This window comes from Myxine glutinosa, chromosome 3, assembly GCF_964187855.1.
Source record: "Myxine glutinosa chromosome 3, kmMyxGlut1.1, whole genome shotgun sequence".
NCBI classification, from domain to species: Eukaryota; Metazoa; Chordata; class Myxini; order Myxiniformes; family Myxinidae; genus Myxine; species Myxine glutinosa.
The window spans coordinates 106,420,825-106,447,991 of NC_136263.1; the positions used below are offsets into that span (position 1 = coordinate 106,420,825).

At 44.8% G+C, this 27,167-nt stretch overlaps 1 protein-coding gene across 4 annotated transcripts in view; it reads right to left on the reverse strand.

The window, feature by feature from the left end:
* Positions 1-220: 220 nt before the first annotated feature.
* Positions 221-27,167, reverse strand: part of TMTC3 (transmembrane O-mannosyltransferase targeting cadherins 3) — a 254,285-nt gene continuing 227,338 nt past the window's right edge. For all 4 annotated transcript variants that reach the window (XM_078774384.1, XM_078774385.1, XM_078774386.1 and 1 more), the window contains 2 exons: positions 10,525-10,751; positions 221-1,684 (listed from right to left, as the gene is read on the reverse strand). In XM_078774384.1, the coding sequence (XP_078630510.1) occupies positions 804-1,684; positions 10,525-10,751 (1,108 nt within the window). In that variant the 3' untranslated portion in view covers positions 221-803. The remainder of the gene's footprint in view (positions 1,685-10,524; positions 10,752-27,167) is intronic.

The following is a 27,167-nucleotide window of genomic DNA, read 5'->3' on the forward strand; positions in this document are numbered from 1 at the left end:
CCCTACCTCACTTTAATTATTTCTCTCTATTTCTCTCTATTTCTCTCTCTTTCTTTCTCTTTCTCTTTCTCTCTCTCTATCTGACGCTGCACACAACCACGCACACCTCTTTGGCAAGAGCAATTGCAAAATTCTTAACCATAGTGTTATGCCATGCAAAAACAATTTTTATGTTCTTAAGTAGTTTTTGAGAGAAAGATAAAAACACGACCAGGTAACCAAGCCTTTTCTTTTTTTCATTAGGGTGGATAATGGGTTTGGGGGGATTCGGGTTATAGGAGGGTAATTCAGCAAATAAATACAGACGACAGTTTGAATGAAAGTTTCAAAGCCACAAAAACGTAATCCTCCCTTTCCTATCTCTTCAGAAATAAAATTCACCAAAATATATTCCCACATTTATCTTCCCTGCAATGATCGTTCAATTTCTCACGATTTTAACCCCACACACCACCTGCACCAACATCAAACTTGACATTGTGAAGAAAAATGTAAACTACACCCATGAATGGCCAAGGGAGATATAGCAAGGATAGTTCATCGCGACCGCCATGTGAACGAGATTAGATAGTCGTCACGTGACATTACCTGGAATGATCTATCACACTTCCTCTATCAGAGACAGTGGTCTCCCTTAAATGACATTCAGCAAAAGGCCAGTATTTACGTGTGATATTGTTTCACTGTGCAAAAACAGAAAAAGTACTTAAACCCAGCAGAAATATAGCCTGCATGGACCAGAGAACCTAAATAATTAGTTTGCATGGCTTTATAAGGCACCTGAGTTGTGCAAACTAATATATTTACAAGTTACCATCCAAGATCTTCTCAATCTCCTCGAGTCTCCGCAGTGCCTCTTGTCTCTTTCGCTCAACATTGGTGTAGCGGGCCGAATCACCAGAATTTTGTCCATGCTCTAAATTAGTTTTTCTCACTTCATCTACCAATTCAGTTCCCTTTTGTGTATCACCAAAGTTGGATGCTGACTCAGCCTCTGAAGTACCATCACCTGATCCACCATGTTCTGCCGCACGCTTTACACGCCGAGCAACCTTTCCAGCCTCTCGTCCATCACCACCAAGTGGCTCATCAGTTTTAGGAAGTCTATCAGCCTTGTGTGTTTCTGTTTCACTGCCAACCCCCTCAGCCTGGGCCTGCTGAGCTAGCTTTGCCTGCACTATAGCCAAATGGCGCTGCACATAAGCCTCACTCGGTGCGAGGGCCTGTACCCTTTGTAGGCATTGTTCCGCTTCAACAAGCTGCCCCTCATCATACAGAACTACGCAGAGGTTGTGACTGCTTTGCACATTTCCAGGGTCAAGTTCAAGTACGCGGTAGAAAGCTCGCCGTGCACCTTCGTGGTCCTGTAGCTGATTCAGCAAGATGTCGCCTCGTAACACAAGGGCCTTTGTATGGTAAGGATGGTACAACAAAAGATCGTCGAGCACGGGCAATGCCCGCAGTTCCTGTCCTGTCTGTGACAGCAGCAGAGCCAGGTTAAATAGAGCACTGCGGAAGTCTGGACGCAGTTTTATGGCTCGCCGCAACCAGCTTTCAGATTCCTCTGTCTGACCTTCATCCATAGCTACCATGCCCAGGTTGAAGTAGCCACGCTCATCTCCTGGCTCAAGCTCTATGTACTGCAGCATCCGGCGACGAGCTTCAGGAAATCTCCAGGCCTCACCTGCAGTAGAGAAGGATGAGAAATCATCTTTACTTTCATCATTAGACCTGTGTAAGATTAAGATTAATTGCAACCATTATGGTGCAGTGGTTAGAGGGCAAGAAAGTAATAAAGGTACAGATTTGATTGTTGCTTTTCAAGTTTAATGGCAAGTCAAGTCAATTGTAATTTACTTGTGTGTGGGCCAGCTAGTTGTGGAGCTTTACTACGTTTCATCTCCTTCCAGACTCAAATCTCTGCCAAACTGCTTCCTTCACGGTTTTCAATTTACTGGACTGCTTGAAGCAGGTGGCATGCTGAGACAAGTCTAGGGACTAAAACACAAGGGACACATAGAAAGAAAAAATTGCTTCATCTGCTAAAGTGACGTCAAAACCCTTTTTATGCTGTAATTGGGTGTTTTAGATGTTTTGGAAATAGTGAAGAAATCATTTGGAAAATAAAATTCCAGATGAGGTATGCTCTGATGAGAGTAGATTGGCAAAAAGAGGAGGATGTCTGTTTGATGCGAACAGAATCATGTTAGGAATTAAAAGTGTAAATATTTTGGGGAGTGTAAGAGTGGCAGATGGAAGGTGCAGCCATAAAGAAATGTGTGGGAAGTGTAAGATGAGGTATTGTAGAAAAACATCATCAAACTTATGGGATTGCAAAGTCAATTGGTATGTACCTTTCCGAAATTCAAACTTCATGCCCTATAGGGGAATGCAATTATCCAAAATGCCATTTCCTTGTTCTTAAATGTACAAGCACGAGTGACTGACTGATCGCACGTCAAACACACATACCTGAAGAATTTCTTCAACTAATATTATGCTTTGACAGAAACAAAAATCCAAATAAGCATAAACCTGCATGGCCTACATTGACACAAATTAACTGCTTTGTTAACTGAATGATTAAAGAAGGACGATACAGATCAAAAATTGGGCTCTGTGAAACCAGGAGATCATAAAAGAATAAGAATGATTGCACTGTGGTCACAACCTACGACAAAATCATGTAATGGGCCGATTGGGAAACACGCATTTAATGCGCGATTAAAAGATGAACTCGACACCTCTCATCCATGTCACCTTCCGCCACAGTTATATCAGAACGAGCCGATTCGTCACAGGGTCATGGATTGTTTAACCCCAATATGGGGCCGTTCAAAAATTATGTATTTTATGCCTCTGCCCCCGAAGGTGGCCGGAGGCATTATGTTTTCCGGTTGTCCGTCCGTACGTACGGGCTAAACCTCGTTTTTCTCAGCAACCACATGTCCAATTGAGACAAAACGTTCAGGGTAGGAGTGACACCAATGCAGAATGTTTTTATGATAATTGTGATGCCGTCATAGGTCACGTGGTATGGCAGGCATCTTGGATTAAAAGCAAATAATTAAAAAATTATTTCTCGGAAACCGCTGAATGGAAAAATTTGAAACTTGGCACATTGTCAAGTACTCCCGATGGGGAACAAAAGCATGATAATGATGACATCATAGGTGAAGTGATATACCAGCCAAAAATGTTTTAATCAGATTCCATCTCCTAAAAATCTGAAATTGCATGCACATGATCTATGACCCTTTTGTATTGAAATATTACATTTATGACATCATAGGTCGCATAGTTTGGCAGCCATATTGGATTTAACCTAAAAACAACAACAACAACAGGCATTTTAAGGCCATTTTCCCTGCAAGAACGGGGGTTAGCCTTGCGGTCCCCATGACAATGTTCTCCATTTTGCCCTATTTTCTGCATCTCCCCTTGTTAACCCCCTTGCCCGCATTTCTTCTTTGACTATCTTTAGCCAAGTCTTTCTTGGTCTTCCCCGTCCTCTACTTCCTTCGACATTCATTTCCATCACTCTTCTCAACCAGTCACTTTCATCCTTCCTCAACACATGACCAAACCATCTCAACCTGTTTCTCTTCACAGCATCCATCACAGGCTCTATTCCCATCATCTTTCGCAATTCATCATTTGTCTTCCTCTCTCTCAACGATACTCCACACATCCACCGAACCATTCGCATTTCCACCCTTTCCAGCCTTCGTTGCTGCTCTACGTTCATTACCCATGTCTCACTCCCATAAATCATAACACTTCTCACACATGCAGCATACACCTTTCCCTTCAGCTTCAACGACACTCCCCTCCTCGTCAGCACGCCACTCAGTTCCCGAAACTTCTTCCATGCACATCTCACTCGAGCAACCGTTGCCGAGTCTGATCCACCTTCTCCATTCAGCATGTCTCCTAGGTAACAAAATGTTTTCACACCTTCCAGCTTCACGCCATCTCCAAGATCCAACTCAACATTTCCTCCATCTGCAGCTCCCTCTGTGCACACCTTACACTTGAATGTAGCTCCCACACTGGTTAATGACCCTCTCAAACCACTACATTTTTGATGAACCCACTCAGCGCACATTGTACATTGAATGGAGTTCACTCCGACAGCCTTCCTGCACACAGCACACGGCCACTTCCCAGTTCTTTCCACCTCACCACATGCTTTACCACTTGCCATCACCTTCGTTTTTCCGATATTCACCTTCAGACCTTTCTCCATACATTCCTTCCACTTGTTCATCTTCTCCTTCAGTCCATCCCTACTTTCTGCAATCAACACCAGATCATCTGCATACAACAACTCCCACGGTAAACCCTCCTTTACGTTCCGAGCCAGCACCTCCATCACAGCTACAAATAGTAGTGGACTTAGTACCGACCCCTGATGCACTCCCACCTTCACCTCAAACTCACCACTGTTCCCGTCCTTCGTCCTTACAGCTGTGCGCGCTCTTTTGTACATTGCCATCACCACTCTGATCAACCAGTCCTCCACTCCTAACTTCCTCAATGCCCATGTCACTACTTCACATGGAACCCTATCGAATGCTTTCTCCAGATCAACAAACCCAAGAAACAACTTCTTCCTCTTCTCCATGTACTTCTCCTGCAACTGCCTCACAATAAAAAGTGCATCTGTCGTTCCTCTTCCTGGCATAAATCCAAACTGCATTTCGTCAATCTTCACTTTCTTCCTTATCCTCCTCTCCAACACCCTTTCCAATACCTTCATTCCATGCTCCAATAACTTTATCGCTCGATACGAGCCACACTCCAGAGGGTCACCTTTCCCCTTGTATAGAGGGATGTATAGTTTTAGGATTTAACCTAAAACCATTAAAAAAAACATCTTATCCCAAACCACCAAATCGATTGACTCGAAACTTTATGTGTATCATTGACTAGGCATGGCGATTAAAAGATGATCACGAAAACATCATTGGTCACATGGTGTGGCAGCCATCTTGGATAGAAAAACGAACCTTATCCAATCAACACGATACTTCACAAACGTGATCTCCTACCCATACATAAGCAGAGTGTACATTTTTCAAGGTCATATGTCATGTTGTATGGCAGCCATAGTAGCTTGAAAGCCGAGATTTAAAAAAAAATCCCTTCTCTGAAACCGCTTCACCGATCGATGTGAAATCTATCATGGCTGGTGAAAATGTGATACTTGTAAACAGCGGAAGGGATTTAAATCAAACTTTATTTTTAGGACAGTGAACGAGGGCATCTACCCATTGTGGGACTATGCGTAGGCATATTGGTGACACAGTTGTATTGCTCTAGTTTGATTTGACATCGATTCGATTTTTTTGGGGTCATTCATCGTAACATTCGACCCAAATAAAGCCACTGGAAATCTGACACAACAAATCCAGGCAGTGTATAATCAGCAGAGGCCTACAGGCCTGATGTCTTAAGCCCAACAAGATGGCGGAAATATTATTTTGTCTTGGTGACATGGTGGGTGGAGTCAAGCGACAAATGTGGGTGTGGTCTGGCAGTGGTCTGACCAATGGGTGCGCGTTTCAAAAATCGACCCCTAACTAGAACCACAACACCAACCACACAGAGCTCTTGTAGACCTGCAGCATGTCGCAGGTAAAAACACTGGGGGTGTGTGTGTGTATGTGAGAGAGACAGAGACAGAGACAGAGAGAAACAGAGAGAGAGAGAGACACAGAGAGAGACCAGAGAGAGACACACAGAGAGAGACACACAGAGAGAGACACACAGAGAGAGACACACACAGAGAGACACACAGAGAGACACACAGAGAGACACACAGAGAGAGACACAGAGAGAGAGATAGAGAGAGAAAGATAGAGAGAGAAAGATAGAGAGAGATAAGAAAAGAGCAAGATTCAGTGTGAGCTTTTCTATTCGTTTCCTCTTTCAGATGGTTTGCTACCTAATATGAACAAGAACAGAACTTCAACACCATGCTGCTAAATCTGTAATGTTTTTCTGCTCATTCTTCTGCTGGCAGAAGTTTTACTTGCTCCAAAAATAACTTTCTTAAGTAATTAGTAAGAATTCTGGTGGTTGGGAAGGTAGGAGGGGGATTCATGTACTACATATCCAATTCAGTCTTTCATTCAATCTCGACATTTTTTGTCCTTCCTTTAAAGGAAACCTGGCCTCCTTTTTTATATAGAGTCAAGGCTCATGGAAGAGCTAGAACACTGAACGGATTAGGACACAACAACAAAAGGAACAGTAGAGAGAGAATAAGGAAATACCAACAGCACGGCTGAGGGAGAAAATAGATGGAGACAGCCACAAGGGATGCAGGCCAGGGTGAGAGGTAGAGGAGAATACAAGGGGTGGACAATATGGATACAGAAACAAAATTTCGTGGGGTGAGGGAGAGAGGGGGTTGGGGGTGGTTTAATGGGTGTAAAATATATCATGGTCTTGGATAGGAGATTATCTCAGATGGTGGTGAACAGCTGTCTTGAAGACTTGGAGGGAAGAATGGGATTGAAGAGTGTGGTAGTTGATTCCACAGGTGGGAAAAAAAGAGGAACAAATGAATGGAGATGAGCAGTGATCTGGATTTTGGGAGTTTCTCCAGAAGGGGGGTTGTTGGTGGACCGTGTGCTCCCCGCAGAAACTTGTGGAGGACAAAGCACAGAGAGGGAAGAGGGTGCACAGATCAGACAAGCATTACGCCTAGGTCCCCCGTCGGGGAAGTGATGTGAGTTGACAAAGTGGAAGACGCAGAAAACATGCTATGATATGATATTTCGCTCACAAGGTTTAGACATACATGGAGGCGGCCATCTTGGATTTTGACATGGCGACCCAATTTTCAATAGCGTTCTTCCTTATGCCTAGATACACACACACACCAGATTAGAAGTTGGTACTTCGCTTATTTTTCCAAGATATTCCACTCACAAGGTTCAGACATACATGCCGGCAGCCATCTTGGATTTTAACATGGCGACCCAATTTTCAATAGTGTTCTTCCTTATGCGTAGATACACCCACACACCAGATTAGAAGTTAGTAGTTCGTTTATTTCTCAAGATATTTCGCTCATAAGGTTCAGCCATATATATGGTGGCGCCCATCTTGGATTTTAACGTGGCGACCCAATTTTCAATAGCGTTCTTCCTTATGCGTAGATACACCCACACACCAAATTAGAAGTTGGTACTTCGCTTATTTTTCAAGATATTCATCTCACAAGGTTCAGACATACATGGCTGCGGCCATCTTGGATTTTGACGTGGCGACCCAATTTTCAATAGCGTTCTTCCTGATGCCGCGATACACCCACACACCAAGTTAGAAGTTGGTACTTCGCTTATTTTTCAAGATATTCATCTCACAAGGTTCAGACGTACATGGCGGCGGCCATCTTGGATTTTGACGTGCCGACCCAATTTTAAACAGCGTTCTTGCTTGTGCCTAGATACACCCACACACCAGATTAGAAGTTGGTACTTCGCTTATTTTTCAAGATATTCATCTCACAAGGTTCAGACATACATGGCGGCGGCCTTCTTGGATTTTGACGTGGCGACCCAATTTTCAACAGCGTTCTTCCTGATGCCGAGATACACCCACACACCAGATTAGAAGTTGGTACTTCGCTTATTTTTCAAGATATTCATCTCACAAGGTTCAGACATACATGGCGGCGGCCATCTTGGATTTTGACGTGGCGACCCAATTTTCAACAGCGTTCTTCCTGATGCCGAGATACACCCACACACCAAATTAAAAGTTGGTACTTCGCTTATTTTTCAGGATATTCATCTCACAAGGTTCAGACATACATGGCGGCGGCCTTCTTGGATTTTGACGTGGCGACCCAATTTTCAACAGCGTTCTTCCTTATGCCACAAACACCCACACACCAAATTAGAAGTTGGTACTTCGCTTATTTTTCAGGATATTCATCTCACAAGGTTCAGACATACATGGCGGCGGCCATCTTGGATTTTGACGTGGCGACCCAATTTTCAACAGCGTTCTTCCTTATGCCTAGATACACCCACACATCAGATTAGAAGTTGGTACTTCGCTTATTTTTCAAGATATTCAGCTCACAAGTTTCAGACATACATGGCATCAGATATACATGGCGGCGGCCATCTTGGATTTTGACGTGGGTTGCACCCACACACCAAATTCGAATGCGGTCCTTCGCTTTCGCACGCACGCCCGCCCGCATGCACGCCCACACGCACACACGCACGGACGGACGGTCACACGGACGGAGGGGAAAACCATAGTCCCCCTTTCGCTCCGCTGTGCGACAGGGGACAAAAAGAGGCAGTAGAAGACAGAGAGACCACTGACCTGTCTGCAATGGGAAAATTTTATCATTAAGGCTAAATGTATGCCATCGTCCTCCATTACTCCAAACCAATTGTTGAAATATATTTAACAGGTGAAAATGGATACCTCACCAAGTGATTGAGAGAAATACAATGTGGAGATCGGGCCAGCCCTGTTTTTTTCTGATTTTCAGATGTACATACACACATACACATACATACATACATACATACATACATACATACATACATACATACATACATACATACATACGTACATACATACATACATACATACGAACATACATACATACATACATACATACATACACATATATATATCTATATTTATATTTATATATATACTAGCCACAAAAAGAAACTGTGCACACAAAAAATGAAATTATATATTAGAAACACCTGTGTATACAAATACAGATTTAAACACGGCAATTAGTGAAGTGAATTCAACAGGTATGCACGCGCCACGTTTCGTGACGTCAATGGTTTCGGTATGGGCACGTGCAACACGTTTTTGCATGTGCATCGTGAGAAACTGCATCGAGCACATGAATGTCACAAACTGCTTTAACTTTGGTAAGGTTAAGTGTTTGATTTTCAATCGTTCAAAAAATTAAGTGGCGAATGAAACGCACGTCATGCCTCGGCTCACAACTGCACAGCGTCATGAGGCTATTGGGATGATGCGTGGGGGAATGTCGCACCGTCAAGTGGCTGTGCATTTCCATTGTCACCGAAACACCATTTCTGGCAGTTCTACAGTCTTGTTATGGTCTCATAATCCACCTATTAAAGTTTACATGGAAATGTTACATTGTTGTTATCTATCTATAATTCCACTAATCTCTGTCTGTGTGTGTGTGTGTGTGTGTGTGTGTGTGTGTGTGTGTGTGTGTGTGTGTGTGTGTGTGTGTATGCGACCGCTGTTTCTCGACAACTACCGGTCCGATATACTTGAAACTTGCCAGGTATATTGCTGGGGACCCGAGGATGTGCCTTTTCAAGGTTTCATATTAATCGGACAAGTAGTTACCGAGCTATGTCCAAAAAACGATTCAACCAATCAGAGAGCAGCGAGTTATCACGTGTGCCGAACGTGGCGAACAGACTCTGCCTCGGACGGCACATTTGAGAGCGTATTCATTTATTTCACGTTGGCAAACTATGTTGGCGTTAAACTATGTTTTAAAACTAATTAAAACTACTTTGCGATTCATCGTAACTGCGATTCGTAACTGCTGTTCGCTTTGGCTTTGCGAATGGACCAAACCATTTCATGTAAATAGAGGGGGGGGGGATTGTCACCGTACTCGCAAGCCGTTCGCTTTGGACCAAACCATTTCATGTAAATAGAGGGGGGGGATATAATTTTAGATATAGATATAGTACGGGCATGCCCTAGTATTTTCCAATTCAGACAGACTTTTAACAATGCACAGTTTCTTTTTGTGGCTAGTACACATACATATATATATATATATATAGTCACATGAAAAAGTAAGTACACCCCATGTAAAGTTTTGACTTTTTCAACATATTTCAACATACAGCTATTTGATCTTCATTTCCACAATATTGACAGATAAAGGTGATATAATATAACAAATATCATGAAACATTTACATTTTGTAGTCCATTGTATAATTTAAATAAACCTAAATGAATTTCGCATGTGGAAAAAGTAAGTACATACATACATAACACACACACACACACACACACACACACACACACACACACACACACACACACACACACGCACGCACACACACACACACACACACACACACACACACACACACACTTGCCTTGTTTAATACAGTAGGATAATAGAAAATGAGAGCTACATTTTTGCAATTGAAATTTCGAATAAAAGCAGACTTAATTTTCAGAAACCGAGTTTTTTTCCCAAGACAGAGCAACTTGGGAACGAGTCTAGGATTATTGCAGCCCAAACCAATTATCACCCAAATCCTACCTGTGTTCCACTTCAAAATTTACATTCATGCCCAGGGAATGATTTTCAGAACCAACACCTTCATAAAGCTTGCATGGAAGTCGTAAAGGCCAAAGCGCATTTGGAGAATTTTAAACAGATGCTGAGAGAAGCATCTGGCAACAGTTTTGGGCAATTGGCGAGTGCATGGACTGCCACAACAATAATTCTCACCCAGCTCATGCATGAGTAGTGCTGAGTTAAAGAGCACCAAGCGGTGTGTGGGATTGATGCTCAATGCCATGTCGAAGTGACGCAAGGCCTCAGAACGTTCTTGCAGCTCAATGTGTACAATGGCGAGGTTGTACCAGAGGTCGGCATTCCCTTCATCTAGTCGGATGGCTGTCTCATAAGCAGCCTTGGCATCGTGTGCACGGCCCATCTTCAGTAGCAGTTCACCCCTGAAACATCATGAGCACAGAATCAAAACATATTAGCTTATGCACATGTTCACACAGTATACGGCTGAGAATCATTCTGTCATTTGCCTTCTTGCTCATTCAGCTATTACTCCTAAGAATGGTGAGTCCACAAGAGAGAGGAGCTGTACTCATTAAAAGTGAGAGCAAACGGAAGTGTTCTTACTATTCTCCTTATAACATAACTGGTGATCGTAGGTGTAGGTACATTTTCTCCTGCCAATATTGTGCTATGAAAAATACTGGAAGCCATTAATTTTGGTGCACGAAATACCATCCTCTCGCTCACGGCTGTAGGTCCATCAACAACCATTCGGTTATGCTGGAATCACACCGCACATATACGTGGTGGTGTGAGCAAGTAAATGAGCAATTATTAGCAAACATACTTTCATTAGCAAATTGTAGTTGTAATATTCCCTCAAAGGATGGCCTGCCAGCTCATCTCTGGAGGTGTGAGGTTAGGGAGGAATTTGGGAATCCACTCCCCACTGATGATGGTCAGGGAGTCAGAAACACATCTGTGCGTCGATTACTTTCCCCAGTGAGTAGGGTGTCCATTTATACATAAAAGGTTTTTAAAGCCATGTAGGCCGACTGATGTGGTTAGTAGTGTAGCAGCTGACACTGCTTTCAGCAGTGGATGATCATGTGTTGACTACAACAGAGCTGGAATGCATATTTAATTTTGAAACACACGTGTACACATGCATGCGCTACTACGTCTTTAACAGCCCTAAATATCCCCAACTTCTTATGAGGTCTACCAGGTAACGTTTTGGCCCAAGTTTTCAACAAAAGACCGAATGAGGCCTGATGTTCAGGTGAGGGTGACAGCAATTTGGTGTTCAGCCAGGGTGTCAGCGATAGCTCGCCTACTTTTCGCTAAGCACGCCGTGGAATCTTTGACGCCCAACAACTAATGCTAGCAGAAGGGACGCCCAGTTTAACGTCCACCCGAAGGGCAGCAGACACATAGATTGCTCGCCCTGCCTATGAAACACCAGGGTGAGAATTTATAGCTGGGTCGACATTGAAACCAAGGCGAGACAGCTCAAAGTCGACTGCACATACCTTCAGGCTATCCTGACAGCATATGTCCACATACATAGATATGTACGCCCACAGAGACCGACCGGATGGTGCAGAGGTTGCGTACATGCCTTTGGTGTTCTAATCACTCTTAGATTCCCACCAGAATTGATGATGTACATGCAGGGCACTTCATCACAAAGTGCCATGGTGGATGTTAGGCTGGGTGTCCCATCAATTAGCATTAGTTGGTGAGCATAAAATATCCCTCGGTGTCTTTCTCAAAGAGTAGATAAGTCATCGCCATCGCCCTCATCAAACTCTGAACTCATGACAACTCCAGTCAACCATCAGGTTGCCAACTTCAGCTAGCCAGGTCAAGAAAGGTTTCTTTCTTTGTAAATGATGTCGAGGCTTGTGTAAGAGCTAACACATAGAACATATAATAAAGGGAGTGGGAGACAAGAGGGAGAGAGAAAGGGAATCACAACAACAGTAGAGAACAGGGACATCGGGAGATCTGTGGAAGGGAGAGGGCTGGGGTGGGGTGCAAAAAACAGGATAAACAAGATGGACACGACAAGGTCTTTCAGGAAAGAAATCGGAATTTGAAGGAGGTGGATTTTGGGTGGATTAACGGGGGTAGAAAAAAAAAATCAAGGATTTGGATAGGGGAAGACAAGAGATGGTGGTGAACAGCTGTTTTGAAGACCTGGAGGGAGGAGTGGGATTGAAGAGAGTGAGGGAGTTTGATCCAGAGGTGGGGAAAAAGGGATGAAAGAGGGAAGGTGAGCAGAGTCTTAATTTTGGCAGTTTCCGCAAAAAACGGTTCCTGACAGATCTTGTGCATCCTGCAGGAATATATGGGGGACAGAGAACAGACAGAGCAGGGGGTGCAAGGCCGGAGAGGACTCTGTTAGAAGACAGAAAGACCACCAACCTGCCTGCGATGAGAGAGTGAAAGGCCCTCAGAATCAACTTCATCGCTTGGGCCAAAGGCTTTTCCCAACCGATCCCACATGAAGGTGGGAATAATTGAGGGTATTAAAAAGTAGCAGTAGGAGTAGCATAACACATACAAACATCACAACTCACCATATCTGCTTCCTTACCACTTTACCCAAACGTGTCCAAATAAATGCTACAACCCCTGGGAGGATTCACTTCAATATTAAAACAATTTTATGGCTTTGCAATCAGAGCTTTAGAAATGACGGGGCATATTATAACACTGATGTCAGGACACAATTTGGACCAAGTGTTCATATCCTCTCCCACCCCAGACTATACTTTATCATCATATTTATATGCACACTTATATCCTATACACATCCAAGGATTCATTCCTCAACACTATCTTTCATTCTTGCAAAACAAAGCATGCATCCTCTCTCCCAACTGCGGTTTCAAGATGTACCAGCATCAGGAAATCTCTCCGAGCTCTCTTGTGTGAACGCGAGCCAAGTGCAGCAAGTTCACAGAAAATTCGGAAAAAACAGTCAATTGTGGAAAGTGTATTTATATAGGGCTGTCCTTTACGGGAACCTTGAGTCGAATGCAACTGTGTGCAGTGCCAAGTGAGAGCACCGTGCAAACTTTCACAAATGGTGGCGTGCAGCTTTGCATATATGCAATGAAGTTGTCAATTCTAACTGGATAAAGGCTGTCTAAAAATTAAGCCAGTTTCTTAAAAATTATGCCCATGAGCCAAATATCCTGTCCGAACCAGGAATACTCCATAAATGATTGCAAAATCTTGCATGCGTTGTTTTACCGCTGGGGTTTCTTCTTAACAGCTTTTGCCAAAGCAGTGGTAGCAACACTGTATTGACAACCGCTCGGCGGAGGATCGCTGGAACTCTGGCGGAGAGCCAGGCGAAGAGACGCACGTGGCACAGATGGTACACAAAGCCAAGCCGTGGTGAGAATGCCTATAGTGTGGGCTCTCAGCCAAGCACCTCTTGGTGGCCCCCCAACAGTATAGGGGTTTCATCAGAGAGGACTCTTGCCCGTCCTGACTCATCGTGGCTTCTTAGGCTCATCGTAAGGTACTAAAAACAGCAGCAGAGCCAAACGCCACTCCCCTTTCTCCTGCCTCTACATCGCTGTCCACATACCGGCTTGGATACAAATTATGTTCAACACGCACTCGTGTATCACCAACGTAAACTTCATGGGCAAGCAGGAAAGGTATCAATCATGGTTGTTTTTTTTGTGTGGCATCGAAAAGCAAAATAAAAATTAAAAGAATGTAGATTGACAATTCACTGTTACACCCAATGGCCAGCGGGCACCCGGAGACAACTGGTTATTGTAAGTACAGAGACTATTGTTTAGAAATTAATGAGCAAAGTCTTGAACAACAAAAAAAATCTTATCTGTAATTTGTTTCTCATTCGCTTTGGTTATTCAGACTTGAGAGGGACAGGAAAGTTTCATTCACCCACCATAAACGTCTTCTATGACGCCAACCGGTGACGGGCCGAATAGTGATACAGTACTGTCAAACTCAGATCACTGATGGAATCGATGGATCTGAAGAAGGTGAACCCACCAAGACAAGTCATGCAATACGTCTTCTCAAATTAATGCTACAGAGAATATGCAATGGAAGATTCTGCCGTTTCTTCCCTCCGACCCAGACAAATATGGAGTAATGAGGAACACGTGCTTTTTTGCGCTATCTGCAATAGATCACGTTTCAAATCATGCAGCTTGCTGCGATGCAATAATTCAATACACTGAATGGCGAGGCATGCCGACTGAGGCAGTTCTGCTATGTATGGCGAGGGATAGACAGACGTGGGGTGAGACGTGCTGCTTTAAGCACAAAGGTTTAAAGGGCAGCAGACAGGTTAGTATCGACTAGAACACACATTTCACTTATAGACAACTGAGGACAAGAAGAAGGAATATTGCAAATAAGGTGTTAGCTCAAAGTAGGTCGACTACACATCCGTGGATGATAGAATGGAACAGCCGGTATCGGATCGCTTGAACACCAAATTTTGATCGCGATGAAATGCAACAATTATAAGATGAAAAAATCAAATCAAACTCAAGAGTCATTCGAATGTCACTCCACGTTATGCACAGCAGGAATAGAGTGTGCAGGCTCGTTAAAACATTGACAAGAGACCAGAACGTGACATGTCTGCAAAATATATAAATAAATAAAAATCTGTAGATTATTATAATTATAATTGTCACTTTCACAGCCATCATGAATTACTAGCCTGTGTAAGGCAAGCCCTATTGCATGGGAGTGAAACTTGAGCCATGAGGATGGAAGATGAAAGAAGAATAGAAAGGACAGAGATGAGGACGTTATTAAAGATATATGATGTGTGGTATGTATTTCATCTATCTATAATTCCAGTAATCTCTGTGTGTGTGTGTGTATGTCTGTGTGTTTGTCTGTGACCGCTGTTTCTCGACAACCACGGGTCCGATATACTTGAAACTTGCCAGGTATATTGCTGGGGACCCGAGGATGTGCCTTTTCAAGGTTTCATATTAATCGGACAAGTAGTTACCGAGCTATGTCCAAAAAACGATTCAACCAATCAGAGCAGCGAGTTATCACGTGTGCCGAACGTGGCGAACAGACTCTGCCTCGGACGGCACATTTGAGAGCGTATTCATTTATTTCACGTTGGCAAACTATGTTGCCGCTATGTTGGCGTTAAACTATGTTTTAAAACTAATTAAAACTAATTTGCGATTCTTTCGCTTTCCTGCGCGTTTGTGCACGCTATGGCGATTTCTTTACCAAACTCCGCAAGCCGTTCGCTTTGGACCAAACCATTTCATGTAAATAGAGGGGGGGGATTGTCACCGTACTCGCAAGCCGTTCGCTTTGGACCAAACCATTTCATGTAAATAGAGGGGGGGGATATAATTTTAGATATAGATATAGTACGGGCATGCCCTAGTTGAAAAATAAATGGTGGTGTGAAGATCTTAGAAATAAGCTTTAAAATTTCAGTATGTAGATTTCATTGAGAAAGCTTGGAACCTTAGATGGTTTCGTCATTTAGCCAGAAGGACAGAAGCTGAACCCATTAAAAAGACAAGTTTTGAGGCAAATGGAAAAAGACTGAGGCAGGCCAAAGAAAACATGGCAGGAATGTGTGAACAACGACGTAAAATAATAGGTCTGAAGAAAGATGCAAATGAAAGAACCAAATGGAGATATGCCAATAATGGACCAACCGCCGAAAATAGGGTAAAAGGTCGTTAAACGAAGAAGAAGAAGTAGAAGTAGAAGAAGAAGATGATGATGATGATGATGATGAGGGCAACTTTCACAGATGGAAATGCCAAAATAGTTTTACAACGTATTCCATTATTTCAAAGGCAGAACATTCTCCACGTTTCATCACAGCTGTCAATATAGTCAAGGAAATAATTTGGAATATCACTGGGGTACCAGCATGCGATGGCCTGCTCTTTTCAAGAGAAATTAGTGGGGATTTTTAACATCCACGAGGCATGTGCAAGTGAACAAGACAACTGGCTCAACGGTCCCTTCAAAACAAAGATGGCAATTCCAAGGTGCAATGCCATCACCCGTGGAAAACCAACCTGCCATAAAATTCACAGGCCAGCTCAAAGTCGTGAAAGCTACCCATCTCCAAATACAATTCCACATTCGTGGAGAAATGTTTCGATTTAATCACTTACGAAGTTCCACTGAACAAAACATACTCAGAGGGGACTTGAAAATTAACACTGCCGTCGTACGCCGTCTGAGAATTCCAGAAACTCGCTCATCTCTGGTGCAGGCACAGAGTAACCAGTTGGCATCTCAAATATAGCGACACATAAATGTCTGTTGAGGCCATGACAGGCACCAGAGGCAGGCACTCTCGGTTTTGCAGCCAATACAGTGAGGCTTTTATCCTGTCACCAGCAATATTTCACAGGCATTTCCAGACTATGGTTCTTTATCAGTTGCTTTTTTTTTTCCTGCACATATCAAAATCAACACTCAAGGGAGCCCAAATTTCTCCTCGATTCGGCCTCAAATGTAAGCTGAGCGTGCAAGCAGGACAGTGTATTCGTCACTCACACTTCTCGGGCTGTCATCACTTTCGGCAAACCCAACACCAACGCTCTGCTCCCACGAGACATACCAATGGGCAAGGGTGCAGGCCTACAGTGCACGGATAGTCCTCATCAGCAGCTACACCCTAAGCCCAAAATGCCATTCCAGCACCTTGACATCACACAAGAGCCGTATGGAACCTGGAAAGTAGTTGCATCAGGCAAGACTGTGTCACAGATTAAATTTGCGACCTTGAAACATTGAAAGGGGCTCAGCGATACCTCACCATTTCCTTTACCATTCTGTGGCATCACTTTAACAATTAGACAGATAAACTCTTTGGCACAAACACCTTTTCTGATGTACTGCATTTCAATGATGAACAGAGTATGACTCTAATTTTTATTTATTTGTCGGTATTTATATACACAGTCATGTGAAAAAGTAAGTACACCCCATGTAAAGTTTTGACTTTTTCAACATATTTCAACATACAGCTATTTGATCTTCATTTCAACAATATTGATAGATAAAGGTGATATAATATGACAAATATCATGAAACATTTACATTTTGTAGTCCATTGTATAATTAAAATAAACATAAATGCAAATTTCGCATGTGGAAAAAGTAAGTACACCCTTGGCTCCAATAGGTGGTATTGCCCCCTTTGGCAGAAACAACCTCAAGTAGGCGTTTCTTACAACTGTCTACCAGTCTCTGACATCGACTGGGAGGAATTTTTGCCCACTCCTCCATGCAGAATTCTTTCAGCTGTGCGATGTTTGAGGGGTTTCTTGCATGCACAGCTCGTTTCAAATCCCCCCACAACATCTCGATGGGATTTAGATCCGGGCTTTGACTTGGCCATTCCAGAACCCTCCATTTCTTTCTTTTCAGCCATTCCTTGGTGGATTTACTGGTATGTTTAGGGTCATTGTCATGTTGCAAGGTCCACCTTCGGTTGAGTTTCAACTTTCCGACAGATGGCCTCACATTATCCTCAAGCACCCTCTGGTACAATGAAGAATTCATAGTGGATTCTATGATGGTGAGCTGCCCAGGCCCTGATGCAGCAAAGCTGCCCCAAACCATAATATTTCCACCACCATGCTTTACAGTTGGTATCAGGTTCTTGTGGTCAAATGCTGTCTTTGGTTTTCGCCAAACATGTCTTCTGGTAATGTGGCCAAATAGTTCTACCTTTGACTCATCTGTCCAGAGCACATTGTTCCAGAAGTGCTGGTCTTTGCCTAGGTGTTCATTGGCAAATTTTATTCTTGCCCTGATGTTCTTTCTGGACAGCAACGGTTTCCTCCTGGCACACCTCCCATGGAGATCAAATTTGTGCAGCCTCTTTCTAATGGTAGACTCGTGCACTTTGACATCAACCGTGGCAAGAGCTACCTGTAGGTCCCGTGATGACATTCTGGGGTTCTTAGAGACTTCTTTCAGCATCTTGCGGTCTACTCTCGGGCTGAACTTGCTGGGGCGGCCTGGCCTGAACAAGTTGGCAGTTGTTTGGAATCTTCTCCACTTGTAGATGATCTTCCGGACAGTCGAATGATTGATTTCAAATTGTTTGGAGATCTTTTTAAACCCCTTCCCAGACTCATAGGCATCTATAACCTTCTTTCGGAAGGCCTCAGAGAGCTCTTTTGATCGAGGCATGGTGATGCCACACACTTGAACAACAAAGTGCAAACCAAACGAAATGTCTGAGTTTTAAATAAGACAGGTTCCTCCAAGATCCTCTCCAACGATGTTCTAATCATTTGCACCTGAGCTGGTGCAGCTGATTCTAATTTTAGGTATTTGAAGTCATGATAAATGTAGGGGTGTACTTACTTTTTCCAAATGCGAAATTTGCATTTATGTTTATTTAAATTATACAATGGACTACAAAATGTAAATACAACATGCATTTTAAGGCTATTTTCCCTGCTAGAGCGGGGGTTAGCCTTGCGGTCCCCATGAGAATCTTCTCTATTTTGCCCTATTTTCTGCATCTCTCCTTGTTAACCCCCTTGCCCGCATTTCTTCTTCCACCATCTTTAGCCAAGTCTTTCTCGGTCTTCCCCGTCCTCCACTTCCTTCTACATTCATTTCCATCACTCTTCTCAACCAGTCACTTTCATCCTTCCTCAACACATGACCAAACCATCTCAACCTGTTCCTCTTCACAGCATCAATCACAGGCTCTAACCATCATCTTTCGCAATTCATCATTTGTCTTCCTCTCTCTCTCAACGATACTCAGCACATCCACCGAACCAACCAACCATCCACCGACTACAAAATGTAAATGTTTCATGATATTTGTTATATTATATCACTTTTATCTATCAATATTGTTGAAATGAAGATCAAATAGCTGAATGTTGAAATATGTTGAAAAAGTCAAAACTTTACATGGGGTGTACTTACTTTTTCACGTGCCTGTAAATGATACAGCTTGGTACACTTCCGTAATAATTTCCCCCCGAATAAATGGTTAGATAAACATGTCATTCATTTATTTATACCTACTTGTACACTGTAATACAAATGTCAAACAATCAACTGACAGAAATATATATAAACAGAAATCGGGCGCTAATTTTGACACCCTGTATGTATGTATGTATGTATGTATGTATGTATATATATATATATATATATATATATATATATATATATATATATATATATATATATATATATATATACAGACTTGGCATTTAATATGGAATATTTTTTTTGTGGAGGTGAACTTACTTTTCAAGATGTCTTCGAACCAAAAGTTCATTGGAATTATGTTGAAATTATTCTAGATTTTGTTAATATGACATTTGAAAGAAACAAAAACCACATTTGACATTTCAAAACAAATAAATTGATCCTTGAAAGTGATGTAAACTGATATCGAACTCAATTCATGGACAGTACTGTGTTAAACTTCTGTACGTTTTCCAGAAGTAGCTCTTTATTTTGCACATTAGCCAACATTTTTTTAACAAAAACAAAAGTTAAATTACGACTGCGATTACGGAGAGTAAAATTACAGTTCAGTACTTCGTGTAACCCCCACGAGCATTCTGGAGAGCACGTACACGTTGGCGCATGCTGTTCACGACATTTGCCAAGGTTTGGACAGGAATCGCTTGCCATGCAGCGACAATAGCCTGCTGCAATTCACGCACAGAGGTCGGCTGCTGGTCCAAGTGGTCGATTTGACACGTTAATTCTGCCCACAAGTTCTCTATCGGATTCATATCCGGGGACATGGCAGGCCACTACATATGCTCTACACCATGGTCAGCAAGAAAGCGTTGGATCATGCGAGCATGATGAGGCCGTGCATTGTCATCTTGGAAGACAAAGTTTCCTCGAAAATCTGCACGACCAAATGGAAGCAATGTTTCTTCCAGAATGGCCCTGTACTTGAACTGGTTCAGGTTTCCATTCAGAACAACCAGGTCAGTTTTGCCCCCTGCATGAAAAGCAGCCCAAACGGTCACCCCAGCACCTCCAGCTTGGACTCTTGGCACTATACAATCTTTGTTGTAGGCTTCATGCACTTGTCTGCGCACTCGGACGTGGCCATCTTGACGATAGACCAGAAATCTCGACTCGTCACTGAAGATCACGTGATTCCAGTGTCCTGGCTGCCATTGACGGTGCTCTCTGGCCCACTACAATTGGCGCTGGCGGTGTTGTCTGGTCAGGCATGGCTTTCTCAGGGGACGCCTGGCACGACAGCCTGCTTGAACCAGTCATTGGTCGACTAGCCTTCTGGATACAGGCACATTTGTCAGTTGCTGCCACTCAGCCCTAAGCCGATTAGCTGACTTGGTACGGCCATTGCGGACTAACCGGTGCAGCTGGCGATCATCCCTCCTTGTGGTTCTGCGGGGACGTCCTGGCCTCGGTATTGGAGTAGGGACACCCCTCTGAGCATTTCGTTTCAGGATCTTTGACACCTGACCTTGAGTGATGCCATACTGCCGAGCAATAGCACGCTGTTTCATGCCGTAATTTCGTAAAGCCACCACTCCATGACAAACAGCATTGTCGAGTTGACGGACCATCTCCAGAGGAAGCGGCAATAACTTTTGGAGACGTGCTGCAGTTGTTTTCCACTAATACAGAACGCAACAACCCTTGTATACCCGACTGTGAAGCCAATCATCAAATGCACCTGTCCGTACATTTTGCCACGCCACTTGTGATATAATCCTGTTGTTGACTTCTTGCTGCGACAGACAATCAGTGACATGGTTCTTTTAACAAATAAATCACCAAAGTGTAAAAGAAACTCACCAGATTGATATACTGAGTTAAGAAATTAAACCCAAGTCAAGAAAAAAAAAATATTCCATATTAAATGCCAAGTCTGTATATATATATAGATATATATATATATATATATATATATATATATATATATATATATATATATATATATATATATATATATATATATATATGTATATTATATATTATATTATATATATATATATATATATATATATAGTGTTGCGGATATGAGGATTGTATTTTTTTTATTGTGTGTATTGTATTGGAAATGGTGATGAACATTGTTGAATATGGCCGCTCCTGCCTCCAGAGTTGTGTAAAGGTAAAGAGGGCGTCCCGGTAGTTATTCCATGAAACACCACATTGAAGGACACGATAAAACCCTTGTTCAGTAGCTTATATCTTATTATGTGTTTCAGAGTAAGGCCTTATCCTCCATTAGAATAATACTCCATTGCACCGAATCAATTAAGAATAGCTCCCCTTCAATACTTCCATTTCCCAGCCAAACTCTCCATCTGCGGGTAAAGCAGTTCACAAGCATGGGGTGCACGCCCTCTCATTTCGCTGCTATAGTGAATATGTGCTCCGTGCTCTGTTTGAACAGGAGGGGCGGGGTCGCCCGGGAGAGGCAAGCCCAGGGCGCGCCACGAAGGGCAGGGCTGTTCAGCCCCATGCCCAAATAAGGAGACAAGTCCGTGGGATTACCATACAAGGTCACGAAACAGAGCACGGGGGGGGGGGGGGGGAGGGCGGTACCAAAACCGAGGAGGGCGTGTCAGACCCGCGCTGAAGGTTTGGACAGAAGTGTGCGACGATCGCTGGGACAAGCTACACCAGAGATATGGCAGATGAGTCCAGGTGCGTAAGAGGGTTGGCACTTGGCAGTCCACCGGGAGAGAGTTCAGAGTTGCACCGGAGTTGCGTGAGAGATACGAAAAGCCTTTGACAAAGAGCCGCTTCAGCCAGCCCCGTTTCAACCAGCCGAGTGACCCTGCCGGCGTGCGCTGTGAAGCCGAATACAAGGAGCTGCCGGCTCCTCGCTTCCCGCCCGGAGTGGACCTGCTCGCTGTGCCCTGTGATCCCACCTGCTCATCCCTCCAAACGATTCCTACCCTTCCATCCATTTGCGTACGTGAGTTTGTTTTGTTCGTGCTGTCCTGGGTAGTAAACTAAGTCTGTATAAGCTAGTAATTTTCACTGTGTCACCTGCGTTTTCATGTCACCTGTAAATAATCGTGACTGCTCTTTTTGCTTATGTGTGTGTAAATAATAATAAACCCCGTTACTCTTCTGTACGTCTTCTTCTTCTTCCTCTTTGCATTCGTCGTCTTAGTCTTTTCCCCATTGAATATCTGTGGCGCGATACGGCCAACGTTTGGGTGAATCGGGTTTAGTCGGGGAACAACTGTTCGGCCGCGGTGTCTTCGCTCGGCAAACAACATCCTTATCCGCGGACCGTAACAATTGGTGTCAGGAGTGGGATTCGAACCTGGGACTAAATTTATTTCGCCCAAATTTTGGAACACCAATTGTACTAGTACCGTAACAGTTGGTGTCAGGAGTGTCGGATCGGACCCGAAGCGCGCTTAACGCGCTCAAAATTACGAGCTGCTGGAAATTTGTGTTGTAAAGCAAAACCCGAATTTTGAAATCGCGCCATGGCTGGTCAAGGCGATCGGATGCCGGTGGGTGAACTAGGAGAGAGGTTAGGAGTAACCCAGGATCAAATGGAGGGGAGCAATGAGGAGGTGGTTGAGGGGGTATCAGGCGCACAAAATGGCGCTCTCGCGCACAAGGTTACGGGCGTGCAAAATGGCGCCTCGCACATGGCCACGGCGACCGCGCCCGCGACCGTAGCAGCACCGCTGGTGGATTCGAACCTTTTTATGTTACAAATGGGGGCCCTTATGGGGAGGCTAGAAGCAAAAATGGGAGAAATGGGAGGCCAGATGGGACAAATGGGGAACCGGATGGATGCTCAGGGTGAGCAAATGGGGGGCCAAATGGGAGAAATGGGGGAACGGCTAGAAGCTAAATTTGAGGGGTTAGACAACGGGATAAAAGAGGTAAAGAATGGGTTAACGGGGGTGGAAAATAGAATGGCTGCCCAGGAGAATCAGATAGAGGGGGTGAAAAATGGGTTAATGGGGTTAGAAAATAGGATGGAAGGCAAATTGCGGGAGATAGGGGAGCAATCCGCCCGAGAAATTAAACAAATGGGAGAGCAGATAGAGGAGGTGAAAATCGGGGTAGAAACCAAATTGGATGCTCAGAGGGATGAATTGGGACAGATGAGGGCGGCATCTACAAAAGAGAGGGAGGAGATGAAAGAGGAGATACGACGAGGTGTAAGTGAGGAGGTCTCGGGGGTACGCGAGGAGGTAAAGTGAGGTGAAAAGCGTATGGAGAAAGAGGTGAGGAATAATACAGCTAGGTTACAAGGGGGCATAGAGGACCTGACGGAGGAGGTGGAACAGCTGACGGAGGGACAAAAAGAACTAACGGAGCAGGTTCAAAGGAACACTGCGGTACTAGGAGGGTTAAAAGCGACACAAAACGACATTAAAAATGACTTGATAGCGACACAGAGGCAATGTCAGATGGTACGTGAGGGACTGACAACGAGGTTGGAAGAGGTGACAGAAGTAATGGAGACGAAGGACCGAAAGGTGAGGACGCACATAGAGACGGTCAAGGTAGCCTTAGAGGACGAGATAGAGGAGACGCACCGGGAAATAAAAGAGGTGAAGCAAAAATTAGAGGAAGTGGAAGAAGAGGTGAGTGAAATTAAGAAGAGACGGACAGAAACTAAGAGAGAAATACAGGAGGAGGTGATGGAATATGTACAAGGTCGGTGCTCAACTCATAATGGTGTGCTCACTAACCAAATATAGAGTTTGCAGGTGGCGAAGGAGGTGCGGAGACGAGGTGCCAAGGTGAGTGGCGATATACGAGGAAATGTATATGATGTGAGGGGAGCTTCAGTCGGCTTGGGGATTGATTTGGATCCGGGTGTTCGTGAGAGGCCGTTGGTGAAGTGTGCGACAGGTCTGGTGTGCGAAAGAGGAGGTGTGCGAGAATGTCCGACTCTGGGGTGTGTGAGGAAAAAGTGCGTGCCGAGGAGAGAGTGTGCCGTCGAGAGTGAGTTGGTTGTTGCGCGTGTGCGAGGGGGCACATGGAAGCGCGGAGTGGGGAGTGTTACGGAGGGAGTAACGAGAGAGTGTGCGCAAGAGGATGCGCGAGAAAGGTGTGTAACAGACGGGTGCATGAGGAAAGAGTGCGCGGTTGAGAGTAAGGGAGAATGCACGCCTGTGGTGAGTGTTACAGAGGATGTAACGGGAGAGTGTGCGCAAGAGGGTGCGTGACAAAGGTGTGTAACGGACAGATGCGTGAGGAAAGAGTGCGCTGTCGAGAGTAAGGGTGAGTGCGCTGTCAAGAGTGGTGGTGAAAGTAGTGAGAGTGACACGGAGCGTGAGTTGGTTGTGACAGGTGAGAGAGGATGTACACCTGGAATGGAAGGAAGCACACCTGGAATGGTAGAGCATGTGTGGGAATGCACGCTGGAATTGGTAGTGAGACACGTGGTTGGGTGTGCGAGTGAGAGCACACCTGTGGTTGTCACAGAGGAGGTGACCGAGGAGGGGGCGCGAAGAGGTGTGTTGGTGGGGTGTGCGAACGACGAATGTGTGCCAAGGTGTTCGGTGGTCAGGTGTGTGACCAAGACTGTGAGCGGAATGAGTGTACCGAGGTGTGTAAGAGAAGGTACGACGAGGAGCATGGGAACAGCTGGATGTATGAGCAAGAAAGGGGTAGCGTATGCGTGTAAGCATGCAGGTGAGGCATCGACGGTAACCGGGTTAGCGGTTAGAACGACATTTAGCCGAATCGGGCCCTCGGTGCGCGTCGGGTAGCTTCGCGTGCCGCGAGGACCAGCGGGGATCCGAACCACGGCGGGTTCGAAAGGACCGCCGTACATGATCCACGCTGGGCCGCGTTTGGAACGGCCGCGTCCGTGCTCCACTAGGTGGAGCGGGCAGCCCGATAGGAAGGGTCGTCATGGCGACCCCCTTTTGTTGAGACGTTCCGGCAGGTCGAGATCGGGCAATTGGATGGCTCCGTGCCGAGGTGGTGCGTGGGATCTCGGCCCGGGTAAGCGTCCTTCCCTGCACCGAGTGTCGGACGCATCCAGCCGCCGGCACCAAACAACCCGCATTCATTGCTCGGCTTTACGAAGCCGGGCTGTGGAAGTGAATTGGCGCACCGAGAGGCATTAGTAAGTAGACTGTAATGATGAGGATAGTGGTCTGGACCCGAAATTAGAAAAACAAAATTTGATGATTGGCAAAGGATTGGCAGAGTGATGATTGGTAATGGTACAGTGATTGGCAGATGATTGGCAAATTTTTGATTTGTTGAAATTGGACGAGCAAAATTTATAGTAAGAGATGCCCCATGTGATGGGATGGCCAATCCACCATCCATCACAGCGGGGGGCAAAGGAGCACTAGTTTTATGGGGTGTATGGCAGTAAAAACTAGCCCGGGTGGGTTAGGATATATCGTGTGTAGGGATCTAGAGAGATGACCTTAGGTAACGGTAAGATTAGTTAGTGACAATGATACCTGTAGTGGGGACGTAGGTAGATTAGTGTGGATAATAATGACGAGGGAGCGCAATAGTTTAAAGGGACGACTAGGCAGCGCAAGTTTCAGAGGGGAGTAGTTAGATGAGATGATGCCGTGTGAGTGTTGGAAGTGTATAGAAGTGTATGGTGACCAGGTGTGATTGCACAGGTGTGCAACTGAACAGGTGGATGGAGCAGTGCATGGATGAGAGTGATGGTGATGTGTATTGGGTTGACCAAATGGTCCAGGGAGAAGGAGGGTGCAGGTGGCACCAGGTGTGAGTGCACAGGTGTGCAACAACAGGTATGAGGAACAGGTGTATGGAATAAATGTTAGTGTGGAATATCTGGAGTATTGGAATGGATGGTCGTGGAGTGAGTATGGTGGAAACTATGGAGTGGAGTGGATGGTGCGAAGGTGTGAATGGGGGAAGAGTGGACCCCCATCACGAATACCCGGGGCGGGTAGTGTAAGTGTTAGGTAGAGGGAACAGGTAAATTGTGGTTGGATATTGGCATCTGTGGTGCGGGTGGAAGAATGATGTTTGGATGGGTGCATTAGTGTTGTGGAAATGGCTGGGCGTGTAGCCTGTTAGTGTGTGTAGTTGGTTTGGGCACTCCACCACTGTGAGGATGTCGGCCAGGTGAGGCCGCAGGTGGGCTCTGGGAGCCGGTAGAGTTGTTGTGGATGGGGCCCGAGGATCCGGAGGACGGACCCGGGTAGCCCAGTGCCAGAGGGCACCGAGTGGGGTGACAGAGCCAGGAGGGGCCTTCCCCAGTTAGTTAGGTTAGGGTGAGGAGCTAGGTAAGCTCGGGTGGCAACTGCAGTGGTGGAGGTGTGCAGGTGGGTAGACCTGCTGGGAGAGCTACACGTCTCAGCCCAGAAATTGTGCAAGGGCACCGGGAGATGAATCGGGGGAGTGGGACCCCAAATTGAGAAGCACCACAGTTTGGTCAATGGGAATTTGGTTTTTAGAACCCATAGTGTAAGTTGGCCAATGGATTGGCAGGGAGAGACCCCGGGTAGTGTAAAGTGTGTTAAAGTCATATGGAGGATAGTTAGGATTGAAGTCTCCTCGCACCATTTACATCCACTCACCTGAGGTGACAGGTACTCCACACCATGCCATGTTTAATTATTTTATTGTGCAAATGTTTTGGATTGTGAGACGCATCATGACGTGGGTGAGACATTGTGCTTTGTGTTCCATCTCTTCCTCCTTATGAGGATTGATGATGAATTTGGTGATGGCAAATTTTGGATAGAGGGATTGTGGTGACGAATTTGGTGTAGGGGAAATATGGGGAAGACGTGACAGTAGTGACGAATTTGTAAATGTGTAGATTTTTGTAAATATGGGGTAAGGGCAAGGGTAGTGTAGGTGACAGG